Source organism: Fundulus heteroclitus, chromosome 5 (genome assembly GCF_011125445.2).
Source record: "Fundulus heteroclitus isolate FHET01 chromosome 5, MU-UCD_Fhet_4.1, whole genome shotgun sequence".
Taxonomy (NCBI): domain Eukaryota; kingdom Metazoa; phylum Chordata; class Actinopteri; order Cyprinodontiformes; family Fundulidae; genus Fundulus; species Fundulus heteroclitus.
This window is the reverse complement of record NC_046365.1, coordinates 16,744,609-16,770,368: the sequence shown is the minus strand read 5'-3', so window position 1 is coordinate 16,770,368 and position 25,760 is coordinate 16,744,609. Positions and strand designations below refer to the sequence as shown.

Here is a 25,760-nt window from a genome sequence, read left to right as displayed (position 1 = left end):
CACACACACACACACACACACACACACACACACCTCCTGCTTGGTCAGCATTCTCAGCCATATCCTCTCCTTATCCTATTAGATTAATACCAGATTTCAGATCACATAGCTCTGCCCCCTTTTAATGCTTAAGAATCATGAGTGAAATTGAAGATGAACCCCTGTTAGTACTGAGTGCTGGGAGTAAACAGTGGAAATCCTATGGTACAGTGGCTCTCCCTGTTGGCACATCAGAACCTTGCAGCTTTGCAGCACATATGTTTTTTTTTTATTCAGATCTGAGGTGATTTTTTAGACTGTATTTTTTTGGCTTAACAGTTTTTCACACTGAGGCAATGACAAAGCAGGTCACAAAGTAATCTACAGTGTTTTAAATAGAACAATGTAAACACGATTACTTCGAAAACATTAAAGCATCACATGAAAAGACGGAAATAAAACAAGACAAATTTAGCACACATAAAAGCTAAGACACGTTACATTTAACTGGAGAAAAATATCTTTAATTTTCAGGAGAAAACAGTAAAAGTAATGTTATTAATCCTGATTCAAACATTTTCAACTAATCTCAAGGTTTCTCACAGTTTGTTCAAGAGCTGAAAAGCATAAAAACGAAATTCAGCCTCTCCCAGATTAGCTCTCATTCTGGGAATACAGAGGCAACAAGGTGATTTGTGGGCTCACCCGACCAGAAACTCTGAAATGGATTGGGCTATAGACTATCAACAAAATCAAATATCGCTCCTTTTACAAACAAGGGCAGTAATTCAAGCATTGGTGTGCTATGACATATTTTGATGGTTTTATTTAAAACTGTGGTTGCAGCAGCATTTTGGAGAGGCTGCGCCTGCTCACAGAATGAATATATATAAATGGTCATGTTCGATGTATTTGAATATGTTTATGATGAGGCATATTGGTCTGATTAAAAGCGTCTTTTGAAAATAACAACAATGAAGTAGATAGTAAACACCCTTCTTATTGGACTCACATCTCTATATCGAAATTATTTCTTTGTTGGTCTGGCGTGATATTCTACTCTTCTAAAACATTGCATGTCATGCTTTCTTTAACTGTAAGTGGAAAATCATAGTTACCAAACAAGAAAGCATGTATGTAATTAACCTACACAATGTGTTTTAGTTACTGAGATGCTGAAATAAATTAACTTTTAATTATATTCTAATTTATTGACTATTGATTTATAGACCAGTTTCCCAGTGCCCTGTGCTGACAATAAATTCTTCATTCAGGCAATATATTTTTAACATAGCATGGCACTTTAGTGAAAGGCAACATGTGTATGTTATAATTTAGGACTTTAGGAGTCCATAACAACACTAAGATTACTTATATGCTTTTCTATTTGCCAAATTTAGTCTAGCTAAGTCCAGATATCTATTATTGCACCAAAGACCAAAATCAGGGAATCAGGGACTTTTTTGCAATAAGTTTGAGGAAATGTTGACCCTTCCATTCTTTACTAATGTTATTGGTGCACTTATAATAGCACTTACAATATCACCCAAAGGTCAGTTTATTTCAGTGAATAAATGTAACAATTTAAACTCCTTGTTCATATAGTTCTATTACTTACAGAGCGATATATATCTAGTTTGTGTGATGAAGCTTTCGAGCTGTTTAGACGTCACCTTTCAAATAGAGCAAAGTGGGTTTCTGCAGGTGGATAAAAGTCCTGTTTTCCTAAGATTTTAAAAGAGCCATCCCAGAGCTCAAATTCAAGCCTTGTTTTATTTTTCCTTTTATTAACCTTGAGAAGGATATCTGCACAACTAAAGTGCATCTTCATCTCAAGCAACTGATTAGCTTCAAAATGCCTTTCTCCTGAAGTAGGTTTCGCTGTCTGGCTTAAACTGTGGTTCTAAACATGGAGAAAATTTACTTTTAGGCATTTGATTGGATGATGTCCTTTTGATTTAAACTGTATATTGAGGAAATTTTAAAACAAAATTGTAGATTAAAATAGGGCAGGTTTTGAATCTTAAATCAGGAAAATATTGTTATAGTGATGTTATTTATGTACTGGCCAATAAAAAAAACTTAGTATTGCATTTGACATCTTATTTGACAAATTTGTTAATACATTTAGACTCTCCTCAAGTTGACTTCTCTTTAAAGTTCCCAGAGTTTTTTGTTTCTTTTTCTGGTAGAACTGTGTTTTGTTAATTTGTAAATTGATCGTGAAAAGATCTTTAGATGACTCAATTCTTTAAAGAAGTCATGAAAGAGCTTAAAACTCTTCCAGAAAGACCAAATAATTACCTGAGGGTCACTGATGGACCTCATAGCCAGTATTACATTGTTTCTTATTCATTTTACTTTGTATGTGAATTCTAACGTTGTCAGACTTGTACTTTGTAATGTTGTGCTTTCCCAGCCAAGTCTTTGTTTAAAGCTGCACTGTGTAACTTGCTGGCTTTGCATTTGCTGTAAGCCTTTCGCACCAAAACTGACTGAAACAAATGCTTGAAAGATATTACTTTAAGTGTAACGAAACTGTAAAATATGAGTTTCTCTTTTGAAATTGAATGAAACCAATTAACTTTTCAATGATATTCAAATTTATCGACATGTTCTTGTACTTAATAACTGTTCAGAACCATGTTCATGCACTGACAAGGAAATATGAAGTTGTGTTTTATCAGCGTTTGCTTTGTAAGTGGTGGGGGAGCATACAAATATTAAAAGTTGCACAACAATGAAGCTTTGACGGGCCGAGGAGTAGGGCTGGACGATATAGATAAAAAACATATCTATAAAATACAAATCATATTGATCGAAATCGATAATTATCAACAAATTCAAAACATATTTTAAGTTCAGCCCTGGCCATTTTATGCTGTTGCTTAGCAACCTATTTTAAGATGCAGAACACACAAACACTGAATTCAAACTCAACCCTTTATTCAACGAAATTTTTACCAAAATTGCACGTTTTTAAAAAGAAGAAAAAATAACGCGTGCTCTCTGAACCCTTTGAAGGGGGCGGGGCTTGGTGCCTGGGTCTGTGTTTTTGATAGGTTGGGAGGATGTAATGACTGTAATATTAACTAGAATGCAAAACGAAGGAAAACTTTTCTATTTGAACTTTTTATTGAAGCTTTTTTCTATCATCGATGTACGTCTATCGATCGATATATATTATGTATGAGTTATCGTCCAGCCCTACCGAGGAGTGATCTTTATTAACTCAGATTCCCAATTGCCAGGCAAAAATTTGAATTGGTCTGCCAAGATAACAAGACAAAATGTCTCATACAAAAAAGTTACATAGCAGCTTAAGTTCAAAGAGATTGGATTTAATTTTTAACAGTAAAATGCGGACGGCAGAAATTATAACATAATACATATCTGACCTTTTGTCACATGCACTCACACAGTAGAAACAGTGGAAACTGCCAGCCAATTAAAACATTTTAGTCAAGAAATTTTAAAAGGGAAAAGAGCAAAACAAAAATAAAAATCCACATCTGGATAATGGTTTAACTGTGGACAAACAACATGCGGCTTTTACTTTTTATGTATTACGGATCTTTCCTCATTTTTTTTTAATGGCTTCTTCCCATGTTCATTCAAGAAAGCCACAACTAAGTAAGCTTTGTGTGTTTCAAGCTCTAATTTTCCGTAAACACAGAATACACCTTCACAGACTGGGAGAGGTTGATAATTACAGTGTAGCAACAACCTCAGCAGCCGCTGCGGCTGCAGCAGCATCAAGAGCAGGAATATCAGTAGCAACAGGGCCAGCTACGTCAACAGCCACCTCAGCGGCGGCGTCGACAGGAACAACGTCTACAGGGGGCACGGCAACCACAACACCATCAACTGGTGCAACGTCTTGAGGGATGGCGACCAGTTCAGGCTCAGCAGCTGCTGCGGGGTCTGCTGCTGGGGCTACTGTGGGGTCTGCAGGTGCAACGTCCACCATAGTCGGCTCGACCTCAGCTGCCTCCACCTCCTCAGCCTCTTCCTCTTCATCAGAGTTTAGAGGAGCAGCAGGAGCACCGGGAACTGCAATTCTGGGAGCGGGGTTCCCATCCTGACAGAAGAGGAAGAAAAAAAAAGGAATATGTAAATATGGGCCAGATTTACTGGGCAAAACAAGCTGGAATTTCCAAAACTTTTGTAATGGGCATGAGATGTTGATATTTTTTATAATGATAATACCCAATAAAACTTCATTAACAGTGTAATTAAGTCAAGTTAAGAAAGACAGGTTTTCTATCACATGTCATAATCATCATTTGTCTCCCATCAAAGGAGAAAGTGCTAACTGACAAACATATAAAACAAAACAAGAAAATGAATTCAGCCAAATGCTGAACACAAGTATTGTCGAATCTTGCTTATTAACAAAATATATTTTTAGTTTAAAACTAAAGTGGCTTCCTAACCTCGGCCTCCTCATCAGACGCATCCTCTGCAGGAACAGGAGCAAGCTGGGCTTGCAGAGCAACCACCTGAAATAGATGGACATGGGGCAGGGGGAGGTGGGGGGGGGGGGGGGGGTTCATTCTTAAATGACACTGAAAGTCATGACAAATTAATGCCACAATACTGCCTTCTTACTTACCGCAGGCGCACCAGCTGAATTAGCCTTTACAAAGAAAATAAATAGATAAATTAAATATATAAATAGATATATCACACACACACACACACACATATATATATATATATATATATATATATATATATATATATATATATATATATATATATATATATATATATATATATATATATATATTGTCACACAAAAGTTTATGCAAAGTTTAAACATGTATAATCTTACAGGGGCATCAGCAGCTGGAAGGAAGGGGTTTCCACGTCCCTAGGAGAAATAAAAAATCATGTTTGTTTAATGCCACATTGTCTGAACAAATGAGCAGACCGCTGATATTTATTTGAATGGAAGGTCAATGAAACACACACACACACCCTACCTGCTGCTGGTACAGCCTGTACATTTCCATCAACCTCAGGGCCTCATTAGCATGTAATGCAACCTGCTAAAAAAAAAAAACATCCCTAGAGATCAACTACAACAAAGCCAGTTATTCCCTCCTCTCAGACACCCATCATGCTCTTCAGCTGACAATGTAAAATAAATATGATATGACAAGCTATGGCAGCCGGATCTAAAACTGGACCGAAAAGGAAAAAAGAAATCCTCTTACCTCACTGCTGTCACTGCCTGGTGCCAACTGTTTAAGGCAGGGAGGAAAACAAACATTAATCAGTCTGCAAGAACAGCGCTCTTTAAGAGTTTAAATAAGCATCTGTCACGCAGCGCGAGGAAAACAACATTAGGCAAGACTCACAGGAGCAGCAAAGGTGGAGACCAGAAGGCACATTGAGATTAAAATCTGCTTCATTTTGATGTCTCCTGAAGAAAAAATAAGAAAAAATAAACATAACATTACTTCTTTTATTTACTTTAAATTAAGGAATAAATCTTGATTGATCATTCACAGTACAGAACTGCATAACTATGGAACAACAATAGTTTATCTGACAAAAATCTATCTCACCTTTATTCTCCTTAATTTGCAAAAAGCTTAACCCGTTCCTCCTTAGAAATGGAATGAAGTCTACTTCACAGCTCCCATGGATGCCCTTTATATCCTCTAATAGCCAATCACATCCACTAAAACATGCACCACTATGTGTTTGAAGATTGCTTCTTACATGTCAAAACAAAACAAAAAAAATGGTATGTGCGGTTGAGGCCCTTTTTACGGTTAATTACACACTGCACAGATCTGCTTAGCAAACACTCTCTTCTTTATTGCCCTAAAACCAAATATGGAAACAGAAGAACGAGGGGGATGCCGTATAGACAACAGAGCCAATGTAAAGGGACTTATACATACCAATGGATCTCAACTTTAATTGCAATGCACATCTCATCCGCTGTCATAACTTAAAGTGCTTTACAAGACAGAGAACAGGACTTGGAATGTAAAAGTCAATAAAAATATCAAATAAAAGATCAAATGATAGAATATGATGTTTCAACCAGGGTTAAAGTAGCAAGTCTCGACCTCCGGGTTGGAAATTTGAACTGTAACGGCCCCTAAAGTCGATGTTACGAGTCGGAAAGTTGGTGCGAAAGGGTGATTCCTGACTTTGGCATTTATGATGGTCGCTGTTTTACATTGAGTAAAACTTCATACTGTGACTGTTTGTAGCAGCTTTCTATTATTTATGTAACATTTGGTCAGCTGTACAGGTACTACCTTTGGGTGTTCATCAGGCGAGACGTTTCAGCTGTGGTTATTTGCACAAAATACCGCCTAGAAGAGTGTTATTATCTTCTGTTGTTTTAACAACAGTGTGAGCAGCAATGTTTTTCCTACTGTCTGACAAGAAGGAAAGTGCAACGCAAAAAGCTATTACGTAAACTGTGACTCGTTAGTTCCGACCTCTGAGAGAAAAGGAACGCAACACACAGGACAGGCGAGCTTACATCCTCGCCTGTCCTGCTTGTTCCCAAAAATCACACAATACAATATAACTTTATTTAAATAGCACTTTAAAAACAACACCGTTGACCACAGCTGTACACTGATTAAAAGCCAATAAAATACAGAAATACCCTCACCAGCTCTAGCAAGCACAAATACAGTAAAACTATGACCAATTAATAAAACATCATAATAATAAAACTAATAAAAACAGATAAACTATTAACATGAAAATATATAATGGATATTCCTCTGGCATCCTTCAAGTCTGTTCATACCCAAACGATCCTGGTCTCAATTCCTTCTTGACTACTGGACTTCCTGTATCTAAATAGTACGCCCCCTATCTTAACTGTCAGCAGCAGTTTCTTTGAATCCTGCGACCTCATTCCCCTGAAAGTTACGCAAATCCTGGTAAACTGCCTCACCTCTTATAAAATATGTAACCATGGTATTATCCAACAAATCCTATCAGACCATGACCCCATGTCTAGGACCAAGTCCGCTCAGCTTTAGATGTCACTTTTGGTTTTCACCCCAAATGAAATGGTCGAGCAGAACGTATGAATCAGGAATTTGAAGTTGCCCTCAGATGTGTCAACTATTCTAGTTCTGCAAACTCGAGTAACTCTCTCCCCTGAATCATCATCCGCACAGTGTTAATTTCTCATAAAATATATCTGTCTTGATATTACCATCGCTTCAGCCCTTGCAAACATATCTGATCTATTCCCACATCTGACCAGAATCAAGCTGATCAGCTGGAATGTAAGCAGAATGAGGAGTCCATGCCTGAGTGTCCATCTATGTGCTACCTCATGCCCTTTTGGGTTTTGTCTTAAATGATCTTCTTGTATTTTCTAGCTCAAGCCAACCCTTATCTCTCTGCCTAGCTCCAAGGTTACCTCCCGAGTTACACCATGGATCTCCTCTCGGACGCTTCCTGGAGGCTGCAAGGCTCAAACCTTCTCATCTCATAACCTCACAAACTCCAAACCTCAAACCTGGCAACCTCAAGGCTCCTGTTTTGGTCATAACCTTCGGTATAACCTGTGCCCCCATGACGCTCCACCATTTACCCCTCATCGGAACTCCTTTCACCACACAAACCTACATCCTTGGTCTTTGCCTACTTCTACCTGCCTCTAAACTTCACCTACAAACCAGTAAGTTCCACTCTCTGTTATTGTTAATAATAATCATAATAACAATACATTTTATGTATACGCACCCTTCAGGACACCCAAGGTCACCATGCAAAATCAGAGACATAAATCACAAGTCAGAAAAGAGAGTATCTGAATACATGAATCTTTAGAGAAATAAAAACTACAAAGAGAGTTAAAATAGTGGCAAGACATTAGTCACATAGAGATAGCTAGTTTAAAAAGATGGGTCTTGAGCCAAAAGTAGTCTCTAGCCAGGTCTACTTAGGTCCAAACTTAAAACCATGTCTCACTCTCTTTAGTGAAAGCAAGGCATGACTCCTAAAACAAATCCCAAAAAGTCAGCAAAAGGCAAAAGAAAGGTTTATTTTCCTTTTGTAGCAATTATATAGAATCCCCTGTCCATAGTTTTCCTGAGTTTTTCAGCATTCTGTGATAATTTATGTGTATTTTCATGTTTGTTAATACAAACCCAAATAAAATCCTATGTGGTCAGACCTGCTTTTCATTGCAGGCCAGCAGCGTTATTTCTTTTGTTGTTGTTTAACATCAGATACTGTAAGACTTACCGTGTAATATGTCAAACTTCAATCCAGACATTCCTGACTGAAATCTACCGAGATAATGTGTTCCTCTGATAGATAACAATCACTTCATTAATTCTTCAAAGCCTTTCTATTTTTCTGATGCCACACAGAGATTAGTTTTGTAAGGTTAATGAGGTGGAGAAGTTATTATTTCTGCTCCAACAGGAATACTTTCTATTCACCATCCTAATTAAACCGTGCTCTGCTCGTCACATGGGCAACACTATCTAATTATCATTATTTGTCTTTATTAATGCATGCTTTCAGAATGCCATTTTTTATGTTGATAGCTGCGAAATGTGGCCCAGTGGTCTGAAGACCTGGTCTCCAGCTGAAAAAAGATGATCCTCACAACAATATGTTAATTTTTAGTGCTCTAAGCATGTCTTTTAGCATTTTTATATCGACTCTAAACACCACATGACACTATTTAAATTGAATTATGAGAAAGGAGAAGTTATTATTTTATTTTTTTTACACATCACTCTTTTAGAATGTGACCCTGTGTACAGTAGATGAGGGGCGTCAAATTGTCAGAATAAGTTAACATGTTATATTTTTGGAAGCACCGGTGAGTATATAAATAAGGTGAAGTGTGTTAAAATTAAGTTCTCAAATGTTTCTTTTTTTATTGCTTTGTGTAGGCCTACTGGTAACATATCTGAACAATATTTCCCGTTGCCACAGTACAAAAAAAATGTAAAAGTAGATTAACAGAGTCCTAAAAAGGTAAGGTTAGCAGTCTGGGTAAATAAAGCACTTCAAATCCGTTTTTAACACGTCTTCTCACACAGCTGATAGACGTTTATGGTCTCCCTGGATAGAAAACATGTAAAGAAGAGACAGAGTTAGGTGAGTGGATGGCGCCTGTCTCTTTTTGTTGGTGTCTTTGAAGAGGAAAGCTGTAAAACCATGTTGAGACAGGCTTTCGTCCTCAGGGGAGCAGTTTTCTGATGGATTTTTCCCTTACTGTCGTTTCCCTTAGTTTTTCACAACATAAAATTTCACTGTGGGGAAATTTGCCAAACTATTAAATTAGTTTATGTCGAGTGTAATATTTTGCAGCACACACGAGGCCAAGTATTGTGCTTCTCTATTGCAGTGTTTAGAAAAGTTCTAGACTTGTAAGAGCAGGTTGTCTTGGACATGATAAATCTCTCTTGTTTACTGTATTCTCATAAATCATAGGTTTAATAGTTTTATGTTTTTTTCATCTAAACAGCTTCTTACAAAACTTTCTAGTGAAGATCATAACTTTTGTTCAGCTTCAGAAAAGAAAAGTTGATCAGCGTTGCTTTTACCTTCCTAAAATTGAAAATGTGCCATGCTTCAGTGGGTATTATGTCTTAACCTACTGCACCATGCAAAAGTATTTATACCCTTGATCTTTTCTACATCCTTTTCTAATGGCACAGCAACAAACTTCAATGTATTTTACTGAGATGTTATGTGACAGCCCAATATAGTATCATATAAATGTGAAATAAAGTGAAAGTGAAATATGTTTTTTTTACATTTTTAATTACAAATGTAAATCTGTAAAGTGTGGCCTGCATTTGTTTTCTAAACCCCTAAATAAATTCCAACTAGTTTCACAAGTGACCAAATAAGTATCTCTGCTTGTCCACCTGTGTGTAACTTGATCTCAGTTTAAACACAGCTGTTCCCGGACGGCCTCAGAGGTTTGTTGGGAAACATCAGCTGGAGAGTGATCATCCCAGTCAATAGATAGAATTGTGGAGTAGCTCAAAAGGAAGGTTGAGATATTACACAGTAGTAAGATTTGGTAACAACCTGAACCTTTTTAACATCACGCTGATGTGGGGATGTTTTTCTCCAGTAGGGAGAGGCGAGTTCATCAGAATTAAAGAGAATGAGAAAAATTTAGGCCAAAGTATTTAAAAGAAATTGTGTCTGTAAAAGACTTGGGAGTAGAGGTTTACCTTCCTGCAGATGAACAACTTTAAAAATAAAGCTGTTGACACATTGGAATGGTTTAGGTCAAAGCATTTCTCTGTATCACAATAGCTCGGACTAAGTATGCACATAAATTGCACTTTATTAGGACTTTGTTCTCTCAATGTGCAAACCTAGTAGACACATACCCCCAAAATAACTGGAGCAGTGAATGCCTCAGGGTGGCTTACTGCAGATGCATGCCACACATTTTAACTTAGTTCTTTATGAATCCCAACAAAGTACACAGAAATCTTTGGCTGAAATGGGACCACATTTGGAAAAGTTCAAGGAGGGTGCATCATTTTTCTAAGCTTTGGATTCAACACAGTTTAGTTTTTAACTACCTCTTTATTAAAGTGTTAAGACCAAAACACAGATGTGAATGAGGATGAGCTTAACAAAACTATTTAAACAAAGAGCAGTAATTCTAGGGATTTGCTTAAAATATTTTTATTTTTAAAACAAACAACAATGGGAAAAGAAAAGGAAATAATGCCGTTACTGCGAAAGCACAACACACTGAGTGTAAGACCAAATGACTTAATAATTATTAGACAGCTATTGTTATTCCACATTTAAAGGTAAAAAGAAAGGTTTCCAGGCATCGACATGGGTTAACCATCATAAGGTAGTTCGCTAATGTTCTAAAACTGTACTTTAAGATGACTTTTCTACTTTATAACCAAAGATCAGCATTCAATGTTGAGGAGTAGAAACTTGTCCACTTGTTCACACGGTCTTTGCAGGTGCCTGCAAACCCAAGGAAATAGCATATTAATCATTACATATATAATTTGCAAATATGTTTAATTATTAAAGTAATTCATAGTTTGGTTACTTGGCTTGTTTGCACAGGTTGGTCCTGCTGCAGTGGCTGTAGGGGATTCTGGGAGGGATGTGCATTGGCATCAAAGGTTGGCATCTAAAAGAGCAAAAGAGATACGTGTGAAGGAAAATAAGGAAAGATATTACATAATATATATTATTAATTTTCTAATCTCACATTCACAGGTTGCTGGGGAACGGCCTGGGGAAAAGTTCCGAATGTGGCAAACTGAGGGGAGAAAAGAAATAAAACTGTAAATAAAATTCACATTTATAATGTGTTTGGAGAGTTATTTGGAAAATCTGATAAAAAATAAATAAATCAAAAAACATCTTACATCTTGCCCAAAAGGATCATTTGTCATTTGAGGAGTGTTCTGGATAACCTGAAATAAAAGTAAACCTGCTTTTACAGGGCTATACTATACACACCGTTAGGTTTGCATTAAATTGTCCCAAAACTTTTACCTTGTTCTGAGTGAAGTCATAAGGCAAGAACTGCAAACATAAAACAGCAAGACCACATAAATGTGTATATGTCTAATTCCAATTGCCAGATTATTTGGGAAACATACTATGAGAAGAAGCAAATCAACACATACAACTTCAACGCTCTGTCGGCCAGGTGGCTGAGGAATGGAGTACTTGATGAAACCATATGGAGGGAGAGTCTATTGAAAGAACATCGGTGGAAATAAAAACAGTTGTCATGGATGATCATATCTTTAGGCATGTGCAAAAACTCTTACCTGTACTTGGTTTGTTCCAGCTGCACCAACACCAAATCTGTATGGAGATACCTTAGCCAAACAGAAAGAGTGTACAAGTGCAGTGTAAGGAAAAACACATTCAAAGGTAAATTGAAACGTAATGTGGAAGAAATTAGGACATACAATTTCCACACTATGAGCGAAAACTCCAGATTGTGGGAAACCAGCTGGGAAAGGTAGTTTCAACTGCATGAAAGTAAAAAAAAAAAAAAAAAAAAAAGGTATCAGTAAAAGTTCAGCTTGCAAGAGCAATCTTATTAAATTTTTATCTAAAAGATTGGAAAGTCCTAAAGAGGAAGAGATCCAAAAGAAAGTGCACATGATTACCTGTGAGCCCGGTGCCCGCACTCTAGACGCTGTGTAATGCGGCAAGTACTGAAACTAAATGCAGAAACAAGAAACAGCGTGAGAAAAGAAAGCAGGGCAGTTTGTGTGGAAGTTTAAGGTTCTTGCTGTTTGAGGTCAAATCTTGCACTTACGGGCAGAGCACAGGCAGTGCCAGCCAAACACAAGCATAGAATGGCCACTTTCATTTTCGTCCTGGAAACATAACTTTCACTGTTATAAGATCTGTAAAAAGTCACACGGGACGGTTGCCGTCTGTTAGCCGGTTATGCGTGTACTTACCCACGGCGATAAAAACAAACACCAGAGAGAGAGAAGATGAACCGATGAACTCAAAGGATGCCAACTGTATCGTAGCTCAGACAGAGCTGCTCTGACTTTTATAGGGTGCCCCCTCGCCAAACAGCTAATTACAGTCGAAGGGAAAGAAGTCACCCAATGAGGGAGTACAGTGCAGGTGTCTGGTCCCCAGCTTAACTAAATGACCAGTGGTCAAATCCACTATCTGAGTAATAGCAGAGTCAGTTTAATTACACAGTCTGGGGCCGAGGACCTTCGCTCAGCTCAAACTGCTTTTAGTCATCATGCCAGGCGCGTGGGTTGTTAGATCTGATAGTTTTATCGAAAGGGTCCTTTAATGTGCTTCAAAATCACTGCAAGTAACATCTTGCAAAGATGTGGGTCAGGGGGTGAACTTACTAATCAAGAAATTTGCATCTGTGTCTGAAGGGCCTACAGTTTACACGTCGAAGCGTTATTGATACTAAATTTTTCAACTGTTCCTGAAAGGAACTGTTCACACAAAACTGTGAAAAGGGTTGCATGAATCTGTGTCCGTTATTATACTGAGTATCTGGTTCACCACAATGAGACAAGAGGAAATTTTTGTAATATTTACAAAAAAGAATAATTAATCACCCTAATCTGGTATTTACAAAGGATTTTTCAATGGTTATGTGCGCGCATGTGTGTATGTGTGTGTGTCTGTGTGTGTGTTTGTGTGTGTGTGTGTGTGTGTGTGTATGTGTGTGTGTCTGTGTGTGTGTGTTTTCAAAATGAGAATGAATGTTTCATGAATCTCAAGTTGTGTATTAAAGAATCTCTGTTCAATGTAAAAGGAGGAGAAGAGTTACAATTTAATGAGTCCAAATGTTTTAGATTTAAAACATTTGGACTGCGTGTGAAATGCAGTTTAGATGCATGAATTATGTGTGAAATAGCTTTTTAGTTTAGCACCGATAGGTAGCAATGAGGCCGATGCCAGCTTCAGCGCAGCTAACAGCTAGCAAATGGAGAAATTGTATGATATTATATGTAAGATTTTTATACTATCCTTTAATATTATTTTCCCTGCATAAGATGAGGTGCATAAATTAACGGTGGATTAGAGATACAATTTCTGAGTAAGAATGATGGAAACATAAAAATGCTGAGTTTATTTAATAACCCTTTTTTCTTGTAGACTTTATATATAGTCATTCATGGAAGAAGAAAAAAACAACACAAGACAACTGATTAATGCATTCATTTAATGTATTATCTGAGCTTACCAATGAGAAAGTCACATGCAAAGATATTGGAAAATAAAGCATATTTCACAGCATGCCACTAATTTCATTGCAAGTGTTGCATCACATTTTTCATTTTGTTGTGGAAAAGAAGGTAGCACCGTCTGGACTGGAGTTTGCACCAAATTCATCATGAGCTTCAAGATGCAGCACCATTGGCTGGTTATCATTTATCTGGGCTGGTTGCTGGTCTCCTCACCTTAAAGCAAAACAAACTCGAGTGAGCTGTGAAAACAGTTTAAAAATACCACGATTGTTTCATCAACAGTTCGTTATATAAACTGTCTTTTCCTTTTCGTTAACGTGTGTGAGCCGTTGTGTGCGCCGTGCAGTACCTCTTTCTGCACACCCGAGCACAACTGTTGCTGACTCAGACCTTTTTAGTCGTCTTCCTCGTCATCATCACTGGGTTTGGCAACCTGGAATTACAGAGGCTTGTCGTAAGCCAATGAGGCATGAGGACCGTTCCCTGATGAGCAAATGTTTCTAAATAGCTCAGCAGAAACACATGGGATCATTTTTTCAAGCAAGAATCATTTATTTGAATGAACCCACTCGCCTCTTCAACTCTTTAAACTGAATCTCTTCGGCTGCTGTTATCTAAATCTATTAAAACCCTTCATGTGTCCTTTTAACATGTCGTTCCATACAGAAATCTAAAATGGTTCTTACGGGTTCAGCAACGATAACAACGTGCTCAACAGGGGCAGCTGGAGCTGCTGGAGCTACAGGGGCAGCTGCAGCTGGGGCAGCAGGTGCAGCTGCAGCTGGGGCAGCTGCAGCTGGATCTGGCAGGTTGAACCCAAAGGGGTAGTACTGAAGCAGATGAGAAAGAAAATTAGAACAACAAACTTTCCACAGCAGTTTTCAGTCAAAAAGCTGCTTAAATTCCCTTACGATCTCGTCATCTTTGCCATTCGCCCGGGGGATCTCCTGCTTGATGAACCCTTGGACCTTCCAGTGAAAACATAATTCAGGGATCAATGTGTGCCGGTAAACCACATTAATCCGAGGATAGCAGAACGTTTATTTAGACGGTAGTTCAAGATAAATTTCCTTCCACAACTCCTACTGTAAACTACACATCAGGCTGTCTGGCTTTGAAAGTACCCAGCTTTGAAGTGTCACTCACCGGTCCTCCAACAACCTGCCTCTGGTCGTTAACTGGGAGCAGCTGAAAGTGAGAACAGCCACAATTATCACGTAAAAGCATAATTGTTGGATATAAATGTGTGCTGAAAGGATGGAATAATCACAGGTTGCACTTACAACTTCCAGGGACCCCACTGGGGCTCCAGCAGGGATCGCTTGGGCTGCCTGTAAAGAACAGGTCGACAGTATTAACTTTCACAATACTGGACCAGTTGGAAGGGAAGAAGAAAGCATTTTCTCAGTTGCTGTAAAAAAGTTTGTTGTTGTTTTGGGGGTTTTCTGTTTGTTTGGTTCTACCTGAGGAGGAGCATGGTGGATGTCAAACTCCATGTACTTCTGAGGCTGTTTCATTGGAAAAGTCATACATGTAATTATACAGGTGTAATGCAATGTATATCAACAATAAAATCTAAAATTGTGCCGCCAAAACATCTTGTGAAAAATAATTTTGCAAAAATTCTGATAAAAAGTTATTTAAACGCTAGACCACCATATTAAAAGTGAGAATCACTACTCTGAAGCTCAATTCTTCTTAATTGGTCTATTGGTTGCCTGTTCTGCAAAAGGCCTAGTTCAACAATATAATAGAAATCTTAGGGAGAAAATAATTGTGTTTTCCTTACAGGAGCACTGAAAGCCATCCCAATGATGCAGGCTGCAAGTAGAAGGAGCTTCATTTTGAATTAGGCTGTGAAAACAAATATTATGTTAATTATTCAACACAAGGCTGCTAAAAGTATAAAAATATAACGATTATACAAAAAAAATTGTAATCCATGTAAAGATATTTACCTTTCCTGTCCGTCCACTCGTGAGTACAGAAGTATTCTTGAAGAAGGCTGTGATGAGCAGAGGGAGTTCTGCTCCTATTTATTTGCAGACAAAACAAAGAACTTGCAAACTTTTGACAGGCATTGGTGATAAGCCAGAGTTTTAATTTTATGATCACATCATTGGCAGCTCGGTCTCTGGGAGAAACCCCTGCATAACACATTTTTGGCTTGAAATACACTTTTATGACACATGATCCTTCAGCTGAGTGATTTATGAGGTGCAGAAGTGCAAGAACCCGATAAACCCAGGGCCTGTGTGAGAATATGACTCTAATATAGAAATATTTTCCCTTAAAAAAAACAACCCTTTTTTTATTTTGTGTTTTGTTAAAATTTACTTTTTTAACAATATTAAAGTATGATGCTCCAATTTCTATTCTTTAGAAATTCTAAATATTTGTAGTAAGTCGAGACCCTTGAGAGGCTGATCCTCCACCAGTTTCGCCTCCTGGTGAGGTCTTCACTGGATCCACTGCAGTTTGCCTACCAGCCTGGCAGCCGGGCTCATGGTGCCATCAACTACACTGAGTTCTGGACCATCTGGAGAATCCTGGGAGCACCGTGAGGATCATGTTCTTTAATTTCTCCAGTGCTCCTAGACACATCCACCCATCATCCTATAGGACAAGCTGGAGTGGTCAGGAGTGGACCACCACCTGTCATAGTGGTGTTAAGAATGGACCGCCCCCCAGTTGCGGTCCTCTTAAGTTCTTTGCCTTTTTGGATAGTAGCTGAGAGGTGATAAGTTGATAGGAAAAGCTCAAAGTAAAGCAAACAAAACCCTAAATCATGACAGTTTTACCTGAGTATGCTATATTATCAATAATTGTGCAATATTTACTCTGGAATTTATTTATTGATTACTTTTATTTTTGGCCTTTTTGATAAAGCTCATCTTCTGCTGCTTTACAACTAACTTTAGATTACCTTTTTTTTTTCACTACCATGATCTGTGTGTAACTCTGTGTCTTTGCCACTGCCATACCCAAATTTCCCCATTGTGGGACAATAAGGGAAGGTCTTATGTTATCTTAACTAGAGAGAAACCCCACATCCATGGGGGAAATAGCTCCATGCACAAAGGGCCCTCTCCAGGATTGGAACCTGGGACCTTCTTGGTACTCCTTGATGTGTTGTCCATCAGTCAGCTACCTTCACATGATAAAGTCGATCTATGATTAATGTCTGATATAGAGTGAAACTGAAGTTTGAAGGAAATCATGATGCAGTTTTGTTCTGATTCTCCACTACACCATCTGTGTCGCCAATGTCCCCTGTCTCCAATTATTTTTTTTTTTTTTACAGATCCCAACTTTGTAGCATGGAAAGTGATGTATGCACATTTCAGGCCCCATTTTGAGCTCACGCAAGCTTTATAAATGAGACCCCGGATTTGGAATGTGAATTGTTAACAAATCAAAAGCCAAAAAGCTATAAGGGCCCACATTACAACTCCCTGCCCCCTCTGTAGCGTGACACTGGCCTGCTCAAGGCTATTGAATACAAAAATACATTACACAGATGTGTTCTGAAAAAAAATTCTAAAGCATATATCTGTCTTTTGCTTCATAGATATGTTGCAATAAAGCATTTTCAGTTTGTGAGTAGCATGAAAAATTGTGAATACGGCAGATAATTGTTTACAGAACTAGTTACCTAGAGAAGCTTCAAGGCTTTACTTCTACAAGCCAAAATCAGTTTTATACAGAAATGACTCTAAAATCCAGCGGTCACCCTTTTGCTAAGCATCAGATCCAAACTATATTACCAGCTTGCGACTGACTGAGGGAAGGAGTTATGAAGATTTTTTTTTTCTTTCAAGCTATCACTGGAGAAAAAACCTACAGCTACAAGAGCAAATAAAACACTCCACATAAAAGAAAGCACTTTTTTATTCTTTGATTTGAGACTTCTTGTAAATTTTGCAAGATGTGGGTATTTTATCGGTGTGCACCCAAGAGAACTCAGGCAACAAGATGTGAGGTAAAACCAAATGAAACCAGACTGATGAAATAACAGCACACAGTGTTGAAAAAAAAAAAGAATCACTGTCTTTGATTGTTTTCTTTATTTGACACTGTTTATTTCAAAACTACACTAAAGGCAAAAAAAACATGATGGTCGTTAATACTCTAAAGACACCCTATTGACAAAATGCTAGCCTATGATTTAGCAGCAATAGTAAGTTGATATTTTGATATATCATAAGTAGGTTTAGTAGTTGCTGGCCGTTTTAAGCAAGGTTTCTCTGTGTGGGTAGTAGTTTGTGTTGAGCCGACGCTTGGACGGTGGGAGCTTGCGGCACTGCGCCCTTCAGACCCGCAGGCGAGCTGTTAGCATTGGGCTGGGATGCGGCACAAGGCAGGCTTTGCAATGGTTGGGCTCCAGTGGCTGAGGTCCCCACAGTTTGCCCTGCGGCCCTCTGGTCCGGGTTTGCGAGCCCAGCAGCCTGGCTCTGTGCCTGGACAGCTCCCGCTCCGGCAGGAAGGTTTCCAAGCATGGTGGGCACGTACATGCCCAGCTGGCTCATTTTAGCTGCAGTCTGAAACAGAAAGGATTGCATAGATAATTTAAGACACATGGAAAGGGAAATCATTTCACCACCACTTGAGTCGGGATCATCGAGTTCACTGCATCAGCGTGTGCTCGCATTGCGAGGCAGATAAAAATCTTGGCTGGCTTACCTCGAGTTCCTCCGAGCTAAGACCTCCGAGTGAGGGATTCTAGAAAGTAATGACAGCTCATGTCAAATGAAACATTATCTGGCAAAAAAAAAAAAGCTTTGTAAAAAAAGCTGTTTTCATAGCATTAAAAAAACAATTCATATCTACCATGGGTTGCTGGAGCATGTACACGATCGGGGGGTTCTGTGAAAGAGAGCCAGAGAGTCTGATCATGTAACGCGACCTTTAGATTGGGACAAATTCAATATATTTCATCAATCAAGTCAAATCCAGGAACCTGCTGCTGTATTTGTTGGGCTGCAGCTCCGGCGGGCGCGGCTGCCCCTGCAGCATTATCTGCTGGCAGCACAGGGCCATTCGTGAGCTGATTTGTTGGAGTTTGAGGGAGGGGAGACTCAGAAACCTTCGGGAATCCATAAGGGGAGAACTTTGTGGGAGAGAAAGTGCATGCGAGATTTAATTTATCTTCATAACTTGTGTATTGACTCAAGACACAGAAAACGTTTAACCGTTCTATCAAGAGGTTAAATAATCAGCACTTGAGGCATTAAAATGTCAGTTGCTATCTCAGCACCATAAATCAACCAGTAATTATGTCTAAAGTCAGATGTCTCTATTTGCACAACGCTGTCTCCAGTATAAGAGCTGGAGGTGGTCTCTGGGTTCCTTTGAGAGCACATGAAAGAGGAAAAAAACGTTCATTATACTGTTGAAAATTGTTCAAGACCCCATAGGGGGAATCTTTCAAGTTAAAGTAAGTAGTGTTGGGATTTTTTTTTTTTTCCTGAAGAAGTGATCTATAGTAAGCACATGCAATGCTTTATGGTGTGTGTGTGTGTGTGTGTGTGTGTGTGTGTGTGTGCGATCTTGCTGAAGGCACGACATGCAGGTTTGCTAATAATATCTTACCAGCTGATTGCTGTAGGGTGAGGGAAATATAGGCATGAATCCATAAGATGGGAAAATCTAGTTAGAAGAGAATGAAAACAACACCAAATGGGTACCTTCAGGATTTACTGTTTTAAATTATAAGGCAGAAAATTACAAATCTTTAATCTGATTTCCTACCAGGGGCTGCTGTGCATAAGTCAGCTGGTTAGGGGGTAGAAATCCACCAACACTCTGCGGAAGTGGGATCATCATTGGACTGCCCCCTTGTGGAAACAACAGTTGCTGCTGTAATGACTGCTGAGGGTTGGCCTGTTGATCCGGCTGCTGCTGCTGCTGTTGCTGCTGTTGCTGCTGCTGCTGCTGCTGCATCTGAGGATTTCCAGGCTGCGTTTGCTCCAAACTGGGAGGAAGGGGGCCCATCTGGGCCTCAAATGTCTTGATTGTGGCATCAGCAGGCTGATCTGTATGACTGACCACTTTTTGTGACTGCTGCAGAGGATGGGCATTTGGACTAACCTGTTAAAAAAAATGAATTAGATGTAGAATTTTTAACTAAGCAATAAATAACAGCCTTTTTTTTTTTAAATATATATATTATTTAGAAATGTGAAAATAACGCGGATCCACTTACCGGCACTGCAGTTACGATCATAGTGGCACATGAAAGCAGAAATATGACGATCATTTTTAAGAACAAAGGGAAATCTCCTTTTATCAGTCAGTGAACGTGTCCGAGTGATGTGTCCGTGGAGCCGAATAAATTGACTGAAAGCAAAAGGACAGGACTGGGAACTTATGCATCGGTCACAAGGTGAAAGGACCAATCACAGCACAGATAGAAAAGCACAAAATCCTCCTAATTATCTCCCGTGAATGAAGCGGGGAGACGGAAACCACACAAATTCTCCTGAATGAACTGAATTGCAACTTTCCCTTCAATTACGATGTTGTAACGTCTATAGAAATGAATAAACAACCACTGAACAGTTCAGACAGTGTCGCTTCCTTTTACTCAGGACACCTGTGGGTGCGGCTGATGTCACCGTCAGACTGCTGTAATTATCCTTAACCCATATGTGTGGAATGTGCAAAAAAGCATGAGAAAAGCAAACTTTCCTAAAGTTGCCTCAACCGTATTAACTACAGCTGACTCATCCAAATCCAACTATAAACTGAATGTGTAGTGTATGGATTTTGCGGTGCCCATAAAGTGCACTGGGATGAAACAAGACGTTGATTGCATGGACATACAAAAGCACTTGGAGGTAAACATAAAACTCCATAGGGATTTGACTTCATGTCCTTTAGGTGAACAGGAAGGAAAGCTAAATTATATTTGCACATTATTTAATTACAAACGGTTCAAATCTGACATGTATATTTCTTTCAATATGGACATGATAAATGTTCTATATTAGATGACTTGAAACGCTGTCCAGTTACAAACCTGTGATTCTCTAAAAGTACAGTTTCGGATTTATCAAACCTTCATTGTATTTGTGAAAATACAAAAGGTGCAGTGTTTGACATTAGAACCACCTTACAGACCATCACATTATTCTGCATATTTACCATGCATGTTAACGGTGTAGGACGATATATTGCAGCAGTGTCTTCACAGGTCTGCCCAAAAAAAAATCAATCAGACAACCGCAGCTGATCCAGAACGCTGCCGCTCCCGTTCTCACTAAAACCAGGAAGATAGAGAACCCCAGTTCTAAAGTCCTCATACTGGCTCCATGCAGCTCAATGAATAGACTTTAAAATACTTCTGTTAGTTTATAAATCACTGAACGGCTTAGCACCAAAATACATCAAAGACCTGTTGCTGCTGTGTCAACCCTCCAGACCGCTTAGATCTTCTGGTTCTGGTCTACTCTGCATAACCAGAACCAGAACCAAACATCCACTTATCTGGAACAAACTTCCAGAAAACTGTAAAACAGCCGAAACACTGAGTTCCTTTAAATCAAGACTCAAAACGCACCTGTTTAGAGTTGCTTTCAACCTATAATAACAGGAACATTGACCAACATATTTGATGTGTATTGCTGTTTTTACTTTTTACAATTTAAGGCTTGTTACTGGTCTCACAACCAGTATGTTTGATGTTTTTTTTTATGTTTTCATAATGTAAAGCAGTTTGAACCGCGTTGTTGCTGAAATGTGCTATACAAATAAACTTGACTTGATCATCTTTGGTGATGAGCTCCAAGTTTTTGAGGTTGGATGGCCTCCTTGCCTTCACACCAATCTTTAGGTCCCTCTGCCAATTCTCTTCAAATTATAACAGAACTTCGGTGGCTTAACCCCAACAACATTAATATCACCTCCCAGAAAGAAACATGCTAAGATTAAAAGACCACTTGAAACTTAAATATGGAAGGGGTATGGAAACTTGATTGATGCTAGATTTACCAAGTAACTGATAATCTTTCCGTCAGAGGTCATCAGTCAGAGAGACAACAGTGAGCGTGGGACTAGAGGCTCTGTAGGAGGAGACTGTGTTATTCCTCTGACGAAGAGCACCTTTAGTCAGTCGGCCTGGTCTGTGAGAGGTGCCAGGAATGGAACTCATTACCAGATGAAATCAGAGAAATATCAATTTATACGGCATTCCCTAAACATTTAAAAAAATGGCTTGTATATATATATATATATACCTCTGTCAACACTAAAACTAAATTGATTGTGCTGTATTTGTATATTTGTACTGTATTGTGGTGTATTGTATGTTTTTATTCTCTTAGCCGCCGTGTTTTGTTGTCCTTGTGTCAGGATCTGTCTAGTTCAATCTCATGGCCTTTAATAACTGTGTGTCAATGTTGTACTTATATTCCTATGTTTTATTGCTTTTTTTAACATCATGGCCAGGGGACTACAGATGAAAAACAGCCTTTGGCTAATTCTGGCTTTGTTAGCTCATGAATTGCTGTGTCATGTGTTTTATTAAATAGCACTATCCCCTTTCGAATAAATAAATCAAATCAAATGAAACCTTTGGATTACTGCATCCATGTCATATATGCTCCACTGCAACAAAATTGACATAAGTTATATGGAAATTTCAGAACAACGATCCAGTAACATTACCTAATATCAAGTTACACAAAGCAGACACTCTACATTAATCATAATTATTTGAGCACTTAGGGTACTCAGAGTAATCCGTTTTAATCCCAGTTTTTCCGTTGGTCACAAGTTCATTGTTATAAATAAATAAATAGATAGAAATAAATAAATAAACAAAGACAGTTATTAAGTGGCAAAGTAAGATATGTTGCTGACCTAATACAACACTGTGAACTAGGAACCCCATATGGCAACACACACAAAATAGGAAGTTGTCCTAAAGCAAATAAATAAATCAAAGCATAGAAATTGTGTATGTTTAGAATTTGTCCAACTTCCTTTAAAATGGGAAACTGCCTTTTAGTTTACCATCAATTAAGAATCCTGAATCAGGTTCTCAATTCATTGTCATTCGTCACTGATCATATTTCACTTAGGTATTGCACAAAGTAATTTATATTTGTATAGCACCTTTCAATAGTAAAAATCACAAAGTGCTTCACAAGAACAAAATAAATTATAAAAACAACTAAGTAAAAGCCTGCCTCAAAACTGTAAGTACGTCTTGAGGTGTGTGTGTGTGTGTGTTGTTTTTTTATCAATAGATACTGTGGAGCACAAAGAGAGTGGAAGGGATTTCCAGAGCCTTGGAGCCACCACCTGAAAAGCTGGATCTCCACAGGTCTTAAAATGAGTCTGGGGAAACCCCAGCGCCACCTGGTCACATTTTAATAGGCCAGGAAGAAGACAGGAGTCCACAGTAGTTAGGGGCTAGGCCATGGAGTGCCTGAAATATTAAAACTAAATTATTAAGTGGATTTTATAATTAACAGGGAGCCAGTGCTGTGGGGCACTAAAGCCTCACTGACTAGACATGCCCATCAGAAAGAATGAACCGCTCAGGGTCCAACTAACAGGCAACTTCCTTTTTTGGTTGAGCACTTGTGCTGCCATCTTAAACAGAAAACACTACTGATCTTTTAAAAAATGGCCTATTTTTTCATGTTTCATAATTTTTTTATATGAAAATATTTGCGCCAAGATATACCAGAGCAAAAGCAGTTTTAGAATTTGACCAGCAGAATAACCCCTATATATGATCAAGACAAACATGGACATGTACATTCCAGATTATTTACAGCTTCTTTAAAACATAATGTGTAATATTTGAGATGTTTATTTATAAAAAAACAATCAAATCAGGATTCTTATTGTACCCTAAAGATTTTTTTTTAATCCCACCTCATCATTATGGTATGAACCCAATAGCTCAGAGGTAAAGCAAAGTTGACATTTATTTGCCGATTTGGGTTTTCATATCTGACATTGCATGAGCATCATACCTGACATTTGTCAGAGTTTTATGTCTAATATGATCACAAACAACTGCGCATTTAGTGACCATATCAGAAGTAGTATGGCAGGAAAAAATCAATGTATGTAATGAAGTTATCGAGAAATCTAAACAACTGTTACAGGAAATGACATCTTCATCCTATTTATCACTAGAAATGTACACTGGTAAATTATATTATTAAAATGATGACTAAATTATTAATATGACTTACATGACTCATATTATACTATGACTCGTGTGACTCATTATTATTATTATTATTATTATTATTATTATTATTATTATTATTATTATTATTATTATTATTATTATGACTCAGCACAAATCCTGAACCTTTGCAAACATCTTTTTTATTTAACTTGATTTTTTGACTATCAATTTTCATTTACAGCACACACAAAAGAGCAGCCAGTGCACAGACATATTTAAAAATATGAGTTTAGTAAAAAAAAAAAAAAAATTAACACAACTGAAAAAAAAGAGATGAAGTACATTCAAAACAAGGACTTTTGATAATACGGTGTTTAGGCACATCAAATTATATAGAACACACAAAGTAACTGATTAGGAAAAAAGTCAAACATGATTGTATTTCAGTCAAAAACGTAAGAATCAGCAGTGCAGAGCAGTGAATCAAAGTATCCGTCAAGAGGGTAATTCAACAGCGCAGTACGAAAGACTTGGCAGAGTCTGGTATTTAGCAGCTTACACTCATCCCTTTACTTAGGCTGTCATCATCCAGGGTTGTTTATGTGTGAGCGCACTGAATGGATGTTACACAGGTGTGTCGTCAGAGTCTCCTCATTGGTGGGACCCCGTCCCCAGCATAGGTGGCCCATTACTGTTCGCTTGAATACGCTCCTGTCTCAGCTTTACATCTTTTATCTCCATTATCTCAGAATCTTTTACATTATAGAACAACTAGAGTTTACATTGAAAGAGCAAAATAAAAACTGCGATGGTCAAAGTGAGTGCAATCAAGAAAACATATTTTTAAATATTCGGAATGGATACACAAGAAGTAACAAAAGCGGACTAGTCCAAACTAATACATTCATTTTTTTTATATATAAGCCATTCAAATCAAGTTTTGCCATTGGCCATCACCAAAGTAAAATACTATCATCAATATCATTATCAAAACAGTGTAACAGACAGTTTCCCTCTTACTGAGTATTTGTCTTGTTGGATCCATTTAGGTGGCTGTAGTTTATCCATTGTCTCCACGGGGGGTACTGGGTGCTGCTGTTGTGGCCGCCCTCGTTGTTCTAGTTGTTGTGGTCGCTGTAGTTGTAGTAGTCGTTTTTGAACACAGGGTCGGAAACAGAGCGCAGATAAGCGAAGGCAACTTGTCCAAGTTCCTCTGAGGAATAAAATGAAAGATAAAGAGACTCAAACAATATAAATTAATGCAGAAAAAAATATTAAAATAAAACCTTTCCCTCTTTTTTTTGCATTATTGTTAGGTACCTCATTGCTGTCCGATTCGCTGCTCGAACTGCGGCTGCCATGGCACGTCTGCAAAATCCGCAGAGAGAGAAGTTTTACTTTAACCTTGAACAGAAGTCGGCACAATTTCAAGTATACAAAGCAGCTTTTACTTACAGTTGCATGGGCACTGATGCAAAGAAAAATCATCAGAAAACACATCATCTTGGACTTCATGTTGTCTCCGTATCAGAGTCGGGCACAAGAATAATGGGCTTAACGGTGAATAAAAGATCAAGCTCATCTACTCAGCCTGCAGATGTTGGCCTTAAGAAACTCAAATAGCTTTTAAACAGCTCTGGTGTGTCGACATTGCTCGGCCGGTTCACAGGCGTTACCTCATCTCCGATTTGACGCGGTCAGCCCTCAGACAAAACCAACAAAGGTGTGAACGCAGTTTCGGCATGATGATTAGGCTGTGGTTTATAAGATTAAACGTCCACATCCTGTTATTGATCGGAATAGATGGACACGAGCAGACAAATAAGCACTTTCAAATTAACTTAGTTTCGGTTCAGACTATTTAATGTTCATATGACAGGAATCTTATTCTTATGGAAGAATTCTTAGTT

General features: G+C 38.3%; 4 protein-coding genes across 4 annotated transcripts; all 4 read right to left on the bottom strand.

Annotated features, from left to right (window-relative positions):
- Positions 1 to 3,299: 3,299 nt before the first annotated feature.
- enam (enamelin) lies at positions 3,300 to 5,666 on the bottom strand. Its single transcript, XM_021324169.2, has 8 exons — positions 5,556 to 5,666; positions 5,346 to 5,410; positions 5,202 to 5,228; positions 4,968 to 5,030; positions 4,817 to 4,855; positions 4,595 to 4,618; positions 4,416 to 4,481; positions 3,300 to 4,060 (listed from the first exon to the last, which is right to left on the bottom strand). The coding sequence occupies exons 2-8, from the start codon at positions 5,397 to 5,399 to the stop codon at positions 3,689 to 3,691; spliced, it is 645 nt and encodes a 214-aa protein (XP_021179844.2). The 5' UTR covers positions 5,400 to 5,410; positions 5,556 to 5,666; the 3' UTR covers positions 3,300 to 3,688.
- A 4,971-nt stretch (positions 5,667 to 10,637) lies between these two features.
- Positions 10,638 to 12,556, bottom strand: scpp5 (secretory calcium-binding phosphoprotein 5). Its single transcript, XM_036137030.1, has 11 exons — positions 12,426 to 12,556; positions 12,278 to 12,338; positions 12,126 to 12,179; positions 11,922 to 11,984; positions 11,778 to 11,828; positions 11,631 to 11,699; positions 11,497 to 11,526; positions 11,367 to 11,414; positions 11,207 to 11,257; positions 11,042 to 11,125; positions 10,638 to 10,953 (listed from the first exon to the last, which is right to left on the bottom strand). The coding sequence occupies exons 2-11, from the start codon at positions 12,329 to 12,331 to the stop codon at positions 10,933 to 10,935; spliced, it is 525 nt and encodes a 174-aa protein (XP_035992923.1). The 5' UTR covers positions 12,332 to 12,338; positions 12,426 to 12,556; the 3' UTR covers positions 10,638 to 10,932.
- A 1,099-nt stretch (positions 12,557 to 13,655) lies between these two features.
- Positions 13,656 to 15,754, bottom strand: scpp7 (secretory calcium-binding phosphoprotein 7). The gene is made up of 9 exons (XM_012877750.3): positions 15,656 to 15,754; positions 15,487 to 15,551; positions 15,161 to 15,205; positions 14,981 to 15,028; positions 14,844 to 14,885; positions 14,609 to 14,665; positions 14,384 to 14,527; positions 14,047 to 14,130; positions 13,656 to 13,910 (listed from the first exon to the last, which is right to left on the bottom strand). The coding sequence occupies exons 2-8, from the start codon at positions 15,538 to 15,540 to the stop codon at positions 14,092 to 14,094; spliced, it is 429 nt and encodes a 142-aa protein (XP_012733204.2). The 5' UTR covers positions 15,541 to 15,551; positions 15,656 to 15,754; the 3' UTR covers positions 13,656 to 13,910; positions 14,047 to 14,091.
- Positions 15,755 to 17,745: 1,991 nt separating this feature from the next.
- Positions 17,746 to 20,058, bottom strand: LOC105936773 (nuclear receptor coactivator 6). Its single transcript, XM_012877748.3, has 7 exons — positions 19,903 to 20,058; positions 19,449 to 19,787; positions 19,290 to 19,346; positions 18,658 to 18,807; positions 18,528 to 18,563; positions 18,381 to 18,419; positions 17,746 to 18,238 (listed from the first exon to the last, which is right to left on the bottom strand). Exons 1-7 carry the CDS (start codon positions 19,954 to 19,956, stop codon positions 17,930 to 17,932), a joined length of 984 nt encoding a protein of 327 aa, XP_012733202.2. The 5' UTR covers positions 19,957 to 20,058; the 3' UTR covers positions 17,746 to 17,929.
- Positions 20,059 to 25,760: the final 5,702 nt, after the last annotated feature.

Excerpts from the sequence above, each read along its gene's own strand:
- enam (XM_021324169.2), bottom strand. The coding sequence starts at position 5,399 with ATGAAGCAGATTTTAATCTCAATGTGCCTTCTGGTCTCCACCTTTGCT. Across the intron at positions 4,856-4,967 it reads ACAGGCTGTACCAGCAGCAG|GGACGTGGAAACCCCTTCCT; the intron begins GTAGGGTGTGTG and ends TATTTCTCCTAG. Across the intron at positions 4,482-4,594 it reads ATTCAGCTGGTGCGCCTGCG|GTGGTTGCTCTGCAAGCCCA; the intron begins GTAAGTAAGAAG and ends CATCTATTTCAG.
- scpp5 (XM_036137030.1), bottom strand. The coding sequence starts at position 12,331 with ATGAAAGTGGCCATTCTATGCTTGTGTTTGGCTGGCACTGCCTGTGCT. Across the intron at positions 12,180-12,277 it reads GCACTGCCTGTGCTCTGCCC|TTTCAGTACTTGCCGCATTA; the intron begins GTAAGTGCAAGA and ends TTCTGCATTTAG. Across the intron at positions 11,415-11,496 it reads ATGACTTCACTCAGAACAAG|GTTATCCAGAACACTCCTCA; the intron begins GTAAAAGTTTTG and ends CTTTTATTTCAG.
- scpp7 (XM_012877750.3), bottom strand. The coding sequence starts at position 15,540 with ATGAAGCTCCTTCTACTTGCAGCCTGCATCATTGGGATGGCTTTCAGT. Across the intron at positions 14,886-14,980 it reads CAGTGGGGTCCCTGGAAGTT|CTGCTCCCAGTTAACGACCA; the intron begins GTAAGTGCAACC and ends TCTCACTTTCAG. Across the intron at positions 14,131-14,383 it reads TTGTTATCGTTGCTGAACCC|GTTGCCAAACCCAGTGATGA; the intron begins GTAAGAACCATT and ends CTGTAATTCCAG.
- LOC105936773 (XM_012877748.3), bottom strand. The coding sequence starts at position 19,956 with ATGATCGTCATATTTCTGCTTTCATGTGCCACTATGATCGTAACTGCA. Across the intron at positions 18,564-18,657 it reads CCCAACAAATACAGCAGCAG|AACCCCCCGATCGTGTACAT; the intron begins GTTCCTGGATTT and ends TCTCTTTCACAG. Across the intron at positions 18,239-18,380 it reads TTAGCTCGGAGGAACTCGAG|ACTGCAGCTAAAATGAGCCA; the intron begins GTAAGCCAGCCA and ends TTTCTGTTTCAG.